This window comes from Marmota marmota, unplaced genomic scaffold (genome assembly GCF_001458135.2).
Source record: "Marmota marmota marmota unplaced genomic scaffold, marMar, whole genome shotgun sequence".
In the NCBI taxonomy this organism is placed as follows: Eukaryota; Metazoa; Chordata; class Mammalia; order Rodentia; family Sciuridae; genus Marmota; species Marmota marmota.
In genome coordinates this window covers 5,331,919-5,344,691 of record NW_026000137.1, presented here as the reverse complement: position 1 = coordinate 5,344,691, position 12,773 = coordinate 5,331,919, and the positions used below count along the sequence as shown (strand labels likewise).

Genomic DNA, 12,773 nt, shown 5'->3' with positions numbered 1-12,773 from the left:
AGATCATTGTATATCAAATTCTATTTCTATATTCATTGGTATTGGGTTAAGTAAAGTTTATAACTCAAGGATTGTCTACTGAGACAAATTAAAGGGTATAAAAGTCCCCAAATCACTTTGGATTCAGAAGTGTGATATCCTAAAAGGAACTTCAGTAGTCATGCAGAAAGCTCATTTCCTATTGCTGTTCTCAGGGGCTACTTTCATAGTTTCTTCCTCCCAATGACTGCAGTCCTGGAGATTATTGTAAATATGTGCTGTCAAACTCTCAGGCCATATTTAACACTATTTAATGAATTCCATGTCTTTTTGCTTATGAGTACTTAATGTTTGTAAATATTTATAGATATTTTTAATTTAAAAATATTAACACGTTTCTCATGATGAAAATCAGTGGCAGACATTCATTTTAAGCCATCAATTTAAAGAAGAAGACTTCTACTTACTGGGCAAGAAAAATTATTTGAAGAAGTATTTATCATATAATATGAATTATATATATAAATTATTATTATATAAAATATAACAAAATTTCTCACTAAATTCCTGTTTCTGCTTTCCTCAATAGCTAAAGAAATGACTTTAGTGAAAATTTCAGTAATATATTTATAGTATAATTTAGATATTCTATCTCAGCGAAGGCTATTCTATGACAAGAGTTTCTAACAAAATAGGAAGCCAAATCTTTTCTTTCTATATTAGAGATAAGTAAGTTTTTTTTTTGTGTGTGTGTGTGTGTGTGTAATAGTGCCTAGAATATAGCAAGTTCTATGTAAACATTGGGTATCATTTTTATTGTGTATCATGTAACTCATGAAAGTGTTATATGCCTTATTTGAGTTTCCTGCAATAACAGAATTAAAAATTAGAATTAAGTGCTAGGTTTGTGGCTCAGCGGTAGAGTGCTTACCTAGCATGTTGGAGGCCCTGGGTTGATCCTCAGCACCACATAAAAATAAATAAATAAAGGAGTCCAACTATAACTAAAAAATAAAATATTTTTTAAAAATTATAATTAAGTGCTTTTGTACTCAGAATTTGAAAAGTCATTATATTATAACTTGAGAACACCACATTCTAAGCTTGTAAAGTTATTCTGTCACCTCATTCTTCATTTCTTAGTGAAGAAAACAGATATCTTTTGTATATACCTCATTGCTGTGAAATTCTGTAAAATTTTATGTTAATAAATTGATGGAGTATAAGCACAAAGGCAATTTTAAATAACTACAAATAACTGCTGTTTTTGTAGATACACTGGGTTCTGCCTCCATCCCCCTTTTTTTATACCACAGATTGAACCCAAGGGTTCCACATTCCCAGCTCTTTTCATTTTTAATATTGAAATAGAGATTACAGGCATGTGCCACTGCACCCAACTGGGCTCTGCCTTTTTAAAAAATGTGCACTATAGTTTTAGTGAATGAATATTTTCTCATTTCCTTCTCATTTTTAGTTGAGTCCTGACTAAAAATAACCTATGAGCATAAGTATACAAATGATATTTAATATCAAATTTTTCAAATCTGTAAGTCTACTCTTATGTGTATTAATAGATCTATTAAATAGATTATTTAAACTATATGTGCTTTCCTATAAATATTATCATAAAATATATTTTAAGAAAATTAGATGGGATTTGACTACCTTGTGAAATAGATATTTGAGCTTTTCATAGATCATATATATTTGGAATTGATAATTTTTCCCTTTACATGAAAAGTGAATAACTAACAGAGCTGCATGTATGTTCTGAGTTTATGTTATCCTAAAGAGCCAAATATGAAAAAGGGTTAATAATAAGCTTTCATTAACTTTTTACTTATAACTGAACTTATTTTCTAATATAATTCACTTCTAATTAATTACCTTAATAAAAAATTGGCCTCAAAATATCATATAAATGAGGAAATTAATTATTTATTACTCACATTCTTTAAACTTCAGAATTATAGGAATTTTTAATAATTTTGGTTTTTTTTAATAACCATCTATAATCATACTAAAATATTGAAGAATTATAAACTATTTAAAACACTGGTCATTATTATCCAAACTTTGTTTCTTTATTAAGAATAATCTATAGATTTTCTGCTTTTTTTGAGAATTATAAATAACTCAATGATAAGTTCTCATTTTCTAGTCACCTGAATAATCAAAAATGGTGTGAGGTTTTAATTTATTTGACAAATTATTTTCCTTTTCTACTTTGCAACAAGTAAAACATATATACCTCCAAAGAGGGTAGGAAGGAAAGTGTAATAGAGATCATACTAAAGTCATGATGAAGACAAAATTTAGGGTAAATATTGGGAAGAAAATTAACTAGAAATTTAATAAACTTGAAACCATTAAAGAATTCTCTACAAATTCTTTTTTGTTAGAAAAATGCAAGTAGTATTTTGTTTTTATTTTACAGGAAAAGTTACCATAGTCTTGACCAGTTGTCAGCAGAAGTTAGCCTTTCTCAGACTTCATTGGATCCAGGTCAGTCACAAGAAGGAGAAGGAAAACAAGACCCATTGAATTTCATCAGTGAAGGTAGGAAAAAAAAATTGAGTCAAAAGTTATCTTTTTAATACTATTTATGTTTTCGTTACAGACAAGGTCAGAGAATAAATACTGGCATTTCTGTGAAGCATGCTAGAAATCAAGTTGCCTTATGATTAAAAATGGTCTGCCTTAGTTTCTTTCTCAGGTGCCTAACCTTCTCAGAGGCTCATCTATGTTACTGAATTATTAGTAATAATAAAGAAAACAGAAATTCTAGGCAAAAAGATAAAACTACTTACAAGGGGAAAAGAATGAGATGGGTAGTAACCTCCTCTAATTTTGCAGTGATAATAATTAGAAAAAATAAAGACTTCTAAATAACACAATTTTTTTTAAAAAAAGGGAAGAAAACATGTCATCATGTAATAATTAAAAAAACAGCAAATAAAACAGAAGCAAAATGGTACATTATATAGGAAAGAACACCAAAAATGCATACAAAATATCAAAGAAAATATCATGTAAATAAAGGTAGTAAATGTAACAACACATACATAAAAAATTATAATAAATATAAGTTATTCAGAAGGTCAACATGTAAAGAGATAGAGGAGGACAATTAAAACACAAAGAAATCAGGGTGTAGACTTGATATCAGACAAGTAGAATTTAAGTCAAAGTGCATTAAACATTACAAAATAGTCATGTTTTAATGCTGAATGCCACAATAAAGATATAAAAGGATTATGCACCTAACAATGGCATCCACTTTTATACAAGATAAAAGGAGAAATATGAACTAGTGACAATAAGAGATTTAATATTCTCTTCTCAGTGTAAGAAAATCAAATGGACAAAAACCTGGTAAGAATATATAAAAGACCTATAGCAGAATGTTATAGTTTGGACTGTAAATGTCCTTCAAAGGCCTATCTGTCAAAGACCAAGTCTTCAACTTGGTGCTGTGGGAAGGTGGAAACTTTATAAGAGGTGGGTCCTAGTGGGAGGTCTTTTGATCATTGGGGAGCGTGCTTTTGAAAAGAATAGTGGTACCCCAGCATCTCCTCTTTTTTTTTTCCACTTCTGACCATGAGGTGAGCAGCTTTGTTCCCTGTAATAGTGTGCTGCCTCTCCAAGTCCAAAGCAATAGGGCCAATCATTAATGAACTGGAACCTCTGGAACTGTGAGCCAAAATAAATCGTTTCTTTTTTTTAACTATTTTTTAGTTGTAGTTGGACACAATACCTTTATTTCATTTATTTATTTATTTATTTATTTTATTAATTAAATTTATTATGTGGTGCTGAAGATCAGACCCAGCGCCTCACACATGCTAGGCAAGTGCTCTACCACTAAGCCACAACCCCAGCCCCATAAATCTTTTCTTTTTAAAAGTTGATTATCTTAGGTATTTGTTACAGTAACGGAAAGCTGACTGCCACAGATATAAAAGACCTAAATAACATAATCAGTAAGGTAGATCTTATAATATTATGGAACTTTACACCCTGATTGTATAGATAACATTATATAGATATGTTATTATTATATAGATACCTTCTTAAGTACAAATAGAATAGTAACAAAATGATCATATATTAGATCATAAAGAAAATAATAAATTCAAAACATAAAACATTGCAAATAGTATTCTCTGGTCACACTGTAAGAGAACCCTAGAAGTTATTCATCATGATAATTCTTTTGTTCAAAAGGGCCTTTCACTTGGAAATAAATAAACCTATTAAATGACCCTTGGATAACAGAAATTCAAGCTGAAATCATGAATATCTAAAAAATAATGACAATAGATTTTATGGAGTTGATTTCAAGCAATAGCCAGAGAAAATTTTATCTTTTATATACTTTTGTTAAAAAAAATAAGATAAATAAATTCTATTTTTTGGCTCACAAAGCTGGAAAAATAACAACAAAGTAACCAAAAGCACAAGAAAAGAAATAATAAAGATAAGATCACAAACAAATGAGATAAAGAATAAAAAATAGAGACTACTTTGCAGATCTCTACGCAAATTCATTTGAAAACCTAAATGAAATGGATAGTTTCCTCTGTAAGTATACTTCACAGAATTATTTGCATTAGAGATAGAAAGCTTAAAACACTATCCAGGAAAAAAAAATAGAGCTATGTAAGAACTACTCAATAGAAAAGGGCCAGGCCCATGTGATTTCTCAGAAGCATTCTACCTAAACATCAAAGATCAAATATTCCCCCAATGCTTTATAAATTACTATTCCAAAATGAAGGAAAACTTCTTAATTATTTTAGGAAGTAAGTATAGCCAAATAAATACACTATGACAAATAAAAACTATAGATTAATATTACTTATAGATATTGTTACAAAAGTTCTAAGTAATATATTAATGAACAGAATCCAGCAACAAATAAAGAAAATGTTATATCACAATCAGGTGGATTTGCTCCAGAATGTTTGGAATGTGAAATGATCAATATTAGAAAATCCTCTAATGTCACAAATACTGTATTAATAGATCTGAAATAGCAAAGGCAATCTCCATAGATGCAATAAAGGGCCTTGGATAGAATTCAACACTTGTGTGACAAATAAGAATATTCAAGAAAAATAACTGAAAATACCTTATTTACATGAATGTATGCGTATGTGTGTATGTATGTGTAGAACTTTTTCTTAAAACTAGTGTCTTACTTAATGGGGAAATACTTAGCTGAGGGACAAAGTAAGGCTCTACATTGTTTCTACCATAATTTCACATTATACTGATAATATTAGGTAGTGCATTTAGAGAAGAAACCTTAAGTAAAGACATGAGAATTATGTTTTGGAGATGATTTTATGAACTTGGAAAAACAGAGAAATAATACAACTAAATGCAGCAATAAAAGAAGTCCTGAAATGTAGCTAGATACAGAATTATCATGCAGAAATCTGTAGTCCTGACTTACCCAAACAGTGATCAGTGAGATACTCTAATGATCAGGGAAAACAATTTAAATAGCAACAAAGATAAAGTACTTAGACTTTGCACATATCTTGTAAAATTTATAAACTGTTCTTAAGAGACTCAAAAGTAGATTTGAGCAAATTGAAAGAAATACTTTTTTAGTTCCCCCTAAGTTTAGAGTTAACTCAGTCCTGTAAATGCTTTTGCTTTCTAATACAGCAACCATACATCTACGAATTTACCCTGAAGATACATTTAATCAGTATGAAAATATAAATGCAAGATTATTAAGCTACCTTGGCATTCCTTCCTTTTCTATACTTTTACCTAAGTGCTTAACACATTTTAAGGAATTTTTCTAGCTACTGCTTTTCTAAAATTTAACTTCTTGGGCTGGGGTCGTAGGACAGTGGTTGAATGCTCACCTCACATGTGTGAGGCACTGGGTTCGATCCTCAGCACCACATAGAAAAATAAATAAATAAAACAAAGATATTGAAAAAATAAAATAAAATTTAACTTCTTATTTTGAAATAATATTAGATTCATAAGTAATTATAGGAATGAATACAAAGAAGGGAACTGAATGTGCCTTTCACCCAGTTTACCATCTTGTTCACTTCTTACAAAGCTATAGTGCAGCATCATAGCCACAATATTGAAATTAATACAACTCACTTATTTTATTCAAATATACATGTATTCCTATATTGTGTAGTTCTATGCTGTCATTGCACGCTTAGGTTTGTGTTCACCACTGCAGTCAAGATACAGAAAAGTTCTGTCAACACAAAGATCCCTTGTGCTGCCCTTTTGTAAGCACACCCACCTCCTTCCCAGACTCCATCTCTGTCCCATCCCTAATCTATGGCTAGCACTAATATGTTCTCTACTACTGAAATTTAGTCAGTTCAATAAAGTTATATAAATCATATAGTATATATAAGACTGTACATATAGTTTAGACATGTAGTACTTCGGCTATTGGGATTGACCTTTTTCACTCAGCATATTTCCCTTGAGATCTGTCCAAGTTGTGTGTATCCATAGTTCATCTTTTATATTTCCAAAATATTCCATTTCATGAATACACTATAGTTTTGTTTTAAACAACACCCATTAAAAGACATTTGGGTTATTTGGGGTTATAAATTTACTATGAAGATTATTGAGTTTTGGTATATACAGAAGTCTTCATTTCTGTGTCATAAATACCCAGGAGTACAGTGCTGAGATGTATGAAGAAAAAAAACAAATTATTTTGATTGTACCATTTTGCATTCCCACCAACAATGGATGAGTGATCCAGTTTCTTCACATTGTTGCCAATATTTAGGGTTTGATTTAAGATATTCTGTAATAGCTCTGTATTATTTCTTTTTTTTTTTTTAATTTTTTTTTTTTATATTTATTTTTTAGTTATCGGCGGATACAACATCTTTGTTTTGTATGTGGTGCTGAGGATCGAACCCGGGCCGCACGCATGCCAGGCGAGCGCGCTACCACTTGAGCCACATCCCCAGCCCCTCTGTATTATTTCTTACATTTTTTTAAATTGTAGCTATTCTGGTTCATGTGGAGTGTTACCTCATTATGGTTTTAGTTTGCATTTCCCTGAACATCTTTTCACCTGCTTATTTGCCATGTATGTCCTCTTCATTGAAACACCTTCTCATGTTTTTTACCTTTTCTCTAATTAGATCACTTTTAATTGTTGCATTTTGAGAGTTCAGTAGATCATTCAAAAATCAATGCTTGTACTTGAAAAAAAACATGAAGGTAAAACAATAAATATTTTTCATATTTTCTAAAATTAGAGTAATCTTTTATAAAAATTAACTCTTTTATTGATTTTATTTTTTTAAATACACAACAGCAGAATGCATTACAATTCTTATTACACATATAGAGCATAGTTTTTCATATCTTTGTATATAAAGTATGTTCACACCAATTCATGTCTTTATACATGAACTTTTTTGCATTACAATTCTTATTACACATATATACCACAGTTTTTCATATCTTTGTATATAAAGTAGGTTGACACCCAATTCGTGTCTTCATACATGTATTTTGGATAATGATGTCCATCACATTCCACCATCCTTGCTAATCCCCTCTTAAGGCAAAAATATTTATTGGAATTTCAACATTTCTTTTACTGTTCTTTTTTTCTTATATTGATTTCCAGTCAAAATAAATTGAAAATTTTTATTAGAAGAAAATCATGACATCATACCAATTTTATAATATTCTTTCCATTTTATTCTGAATATAAACTGTGATAATATCTTTAATATTTGTGTGCTTTACTGCATTGATTAAATTCTTTTAGAATGAACATACATGTCTTTGTTATAAGCATAGTAAATGGGTTTTCCTTCTTACAAAAAATAAAAAACAAAAAAACCCAAATAGTAGCCTAATATATCAAGATTTTAAAAGGATAATTTTGGTGGTGGAACTATAAATGATTAGTTTTTTTCATTGTTGAGTATTTTTAATTGGTTTTCTTTGTTATACATGATAGTAGAATCTATTTTGGTAAAAATTATACAAGCATGGAATATATCTTATTCTAATTAGGATTCCATTCTTGTGGATGGACATGAGTTTGGGATTCACTTAGGTATTTTCATATGTGTACATAGAAAAATTATGTTAGATGTATTCTTTTTTAAATTTATTTATTCTAATTTGTTATGACAACAGGATGCATTTCGATTCATACTACACAAATGGAATACAATTTTTCATTTCTCTGGTTGTACATAAAGTAGAGTCACACCATTCGTGTCTTCACACATGTACCTAGGGTAATGATGTTCATCTCATTGGACCATCTTTCCTGCCCCCATGCCCTCTTCCTACCCCTCTGTCCCCTTTGCTCTATCCAAAGTTCTTCCATTCCTCCCATCCCCACCTCCCATCCCCATTATGGATCAGCATCCACTTATCAGAGAAAACTTTCAACCTTTGGTTTTTTGGGATTGGCTCGATATTCTCCAACTCTATCCATTTACCTGAAAATGCCATGATTTTATTCTCTTTTAATGCTGAGTAATTTTTTCACTTTTACACATTTAATTCATGTTAATACTTTTATTAATATCTCCTGAAAAGTCTTAAGCAATAAAGTTTTTTTTTTTACTTAGTACTTAAAACAGCAGTTTATGAGCTGGGCATGATTGCGCACATCTGTACAGCCAGCAACTCAGGAGGCTGAGGCAGGAGGATAGCAAGTTCAAGGTCAGCCTCAGCAACTTAGCAAGACCCTGATTTAAAATTAAAAATAAAGACACTGGGGTTATGGCTCAGGGGTAGAGCGCTTTCCTACACGTGCAAGGCCCTGGGTTTGATCCTCAGCATCACATAAAAATTTTTAAAAATAAATAAATAAATAAAGTTATTGTGTCCAACTACAACTACAAATAAAAATAAAATATATATTAAAAAAATAAAAAGGGCTGGGGATATGACTCAGTAGTTACATGCTCCTGGGCTTAATCCCTGATACCACCACAACTACCAACAACAATAAAAATAACAGTAACTTACATATTCTAAAATTTGCTTAAGCAGAAAAACAGTTTTTTATGACTTTTCAGAGCCCATAACTCAATATTTATCAAAGTCATTTTAATATATATTATAATCTAAAGGCATATTTTAATATATATTATAATCAAAAGCAGCTCCACTATTTCAGAAGTTAAAGTGCACTATAATCAATGCTAGAATAAGAAATCATCATTGTTTTCTGAAATATTTATTAAGCCCTCATATGTGGCAGATATTTCCTACAAGATACTGTATTTTATTAAATCTAAGATGACCTGAGTCTTAGAATAAACCATTTTTTACATATCACCAAAAAATTGCTAGCAATTAAACTTCAACATGTTCCTGTATCTCTTAGTATTTTTGTATTTATTTAAAGAGATCCTTTAGACTTTCTTTAACCACTTTTATTTAAAAATAATTCACTTAATAAGGGGGCTGGGGATATGGCTCAGTGATAGAGTGCTCGCGTGGCATGTGTAAGTCATTGGGTTCGGTCCTCAGCACCACATAAAAATAAAATAAAGGTATTGTGTCCACCTACAACTAAAAATATATATATATTTTTTAAAAATAATTCACACAATATAAAATTTACCCCTTCTATTTATTTATTTACTTACCTATTTTCGGTACTGGGGATTGAACTCTGAGACACTCTACCACTAGGCTCCTTTTACTTTTTATTTTGAGACAGGGTTGCCGAGTGTCTTGCTAAGTTGCTGAGGCTGGCCTTGAAGTTGCCATCCTCCTGCTTCAGCCTCCTCAATCACTAGGATTAAATGTGGATGCCACAATGCTTGGCAGAATTCAAAATTCACCATTTTAAAGTATACAGTGAAGTGGTAATCAGAGCATTCACAGTGTTATGCAGCCATCACCACTGCTTCATTCCCAAATATTATCATCACCCCCAAAAAAAGCCCTATTAGTCTCCAGTTCCAATTCCCCCTCAGTTTACCCCCACCCCTGTAACTGGCAACTACTAATTTACTCTCTATGTCTTTGGATTTGTCTATTCTGAAATTTTAATATAATAGAATCCTATAATATGTAGCTCTTTTAAAAGTTGTGACTTCTTTGGCTTAGCATGTTTCAGGGTTCATTCATGTCATAACATATCAATATTTTATTCCATTTTGTGGCAGAATGATATTACACAGTATGAATATACCATAATTTGTTTGTTTATTCATCAGTTGAACTTGTTGGTGGTTTTTACTTTTTGGCTATTCTGAATAATGCTGTGATGAAGATTCATATATGTCTTTGTGTGACCATATATTTTTATTTCTCTTGAGTATATACTTAGGGCTAGAATTAACTGGATCATATATTTGACCATTTGAGGAGCTGCCAACCAATATATCAAAGTAACTGCATTATTTACAATCCCAATGTCAACAAAAGGGGTTTCAGTTTCTCTTTAACACTTGTTATTGTGTGCTTTTTTAAAAAAAAAAATTTTGTTTGTTATAATTAGTTATACATGATAGCAGAATGCATTTCAATTCATTGTACACAGATGGAGCACAACTTCTCATTTCTCTGGTTATACGTGATGTAAAGTTGCACCACAGTGCAGTCATACATGTTTGTAGGGTAATGATGTCCATCTCACAATGAGCATTAATTTGGACTTCATTGTAGTTTGAATTTGCATTTCCCCAATAATGATTTTTAGCATCTTTTCATGTGCTTACTGGTCATTTTGGTCATTTGTATATCATCTTTGGAGCAATGTTTGTTCAAGTTCTTTGGTGATTTTAAAATTGCATTATCCTTCATTATTGGTGAATTGAGTTACAATTTTGGTAAAGTCTGTTTATCTAATTTTTCTTACAATTGCTTATGCTTTGGTGTCGTATATAAGAAACTGTTGTCTAATCCTAGGTCATGCAGATCTATACCTATGTTTCCTTCTAGGAATTTTACAGTTTTAACTTTTACATTTAGGTCTCTGATTTATTTTGTGTTAATTTTTGTATAAACTGTGGGCAAAGGGTCTAACTTTGTTCTTTTGCATATGAATATGTAGATGTCCCAATATCATTTGTTGAAAGTACAGTTTTCTCCCTCATTGAATGGTCTTAGAACCCTTGTAGAAATCTATGGACTGTAAATGTATGGATTTATTTCTGGGGTTTCAATTCTATTCCATCGATCTGGGTATCTTTGCTAGTTCCACACTATCCTTGTGCTAATACCACACTGTCTTGATTACTTTAGCTTTTAGTTTGAAATTAGGAGGTTTGAGGTCTATAGTTTTGTTCCTTTTCAAAATTGTTGAAGTTATATGGGATCTTTTTGCATTTTGTTATAAATTTTAGAATCAGTTTGTCATCTCTGGAATAAAAAAGGCAATGAAAATTTCAATGGGAGTGACATTGAATATATATTGGGAGAGTTAATGCCATTTTAACAATATTGTCTTCTAATCCATAGAAAAATGAGACTTTTTCATGTATTTAGATATTTAATTGCTTTCAACATATTCCATAATTTTCAAAAGGTGTACAACTCTTGCATTTCTGTGGTCAAATTTATTCTTACATATATTATTCTTTTAGATACTGTTATCAATGGAATTGTTTTCTTAATTTCATTCTTTGATCATTTGTTGCTTCTTTTAGACTTTAAGCACAGATTTAAAAAATCATATTTTGTTGCTCTGTATCTGTAAGAGGGAAAATAAAAATAAATTCAATTGCTCAGGGTATTTTCAGGACTTCTTTGTTCAGAGTCAGTCTCTTCTGAGTCCTTTTTTGAGTCAAAATCGTCAATGACCATGTCTTTCCTCACAATATCATCCTCTGTGCCAACAAAGAACCATTTCAATACTCTACTATTGTAGGAATTTTTATTTCAAACTACCAGTAAGTTTTCTGTATGCCCTTTCCTGTTTTCCTATAGTTTATCCGTACCCCCTCAATTAAACCAAATACTTTTGGAAGTTAAACAGCTTCTCCTCATAGGCCATAGGAATTTTATGAAAAATGTTAAAGATCCTGCACAATACATTAATCAGTCATACCAGCTGCATATGGTTCAGTTTTTGTGGCACCAGCCTCCCTGCCAGGTGCTCTACTACTGAGCTATACCTTTTAATCATAATATAATTGAACCCAGGTCCTTGTGTATGCTAGGCAAGCACTCTACCACTCAGCTACAACCTGCCCCTAGCCCCCAAATTCTGTATTCGGATGGATTTCTCCTGCCTTAGCTACATGCTTGGTATGTGATAAGCAATCCTTTTGCATGTCACAAATTTTCATTTACTTGCAAGGTATTTTCCTTTCTTAGAGATTTCCTTTGTAACAAGCTTTGTCTTATTTTATGAGAAAATGACTTGCAATAATTTTTCTAATGTGTATTTGCTTTAGTAATATGAAATTTACCTCTACCTGCCTGTTTTCATTCTTTCCTGTAAACAAATAACTTTTCATTTTAAACAGTATATAAACTCAGCACTTGTGATTCCAGTCAGACAAGTAACTGAATTAAATTGATATCAACATGACTACCTGTCCATATAGGCACATGCAGAAACAACTGTGTCAGAGCCCCCCCACCCCCGCCCAATTAACTACAACATATACTGGTTCAAGCAGTTTGAAATTTTACTATATGAAGTAACAGCCTTCCCGTTTCTGTAACTATCAATTATAAAAAGTGACATGGACCTTACATGTTAACAGCTTAACTTTTCTTCAGTTTGTGGATTTGTGATAGAGGTTAAGGCGTTCCTTTAGGCATTCCTCAAAATT

General features: G+C 31.2%; 1 protein-coding gene across 2 annotated transcripts in view; it reads left to right on the top strand.

Annotated features, from left to right (window-relative positions):
* The window catches only part of Rundc3b (RUN domain containing 3B), a 129,634-nt gene that overhangs the window by 112,450 nt on the left and 4,411 nt on the right, over window positions 1-12,773 (top strand). For both annotated transcript variants that reach the window (XM_048785453.1, XM_048785452.1), the window contains one exon: window positions 2,420-2,541. In XM_048785453.1, the coding sequence (XP_048641410.1) occupies window positions 2,420-2,541 (122 nt within the window). The remainder of the gene's footprint in view (window positions 1-2,419; window positions 2,542-12,773) is intronic.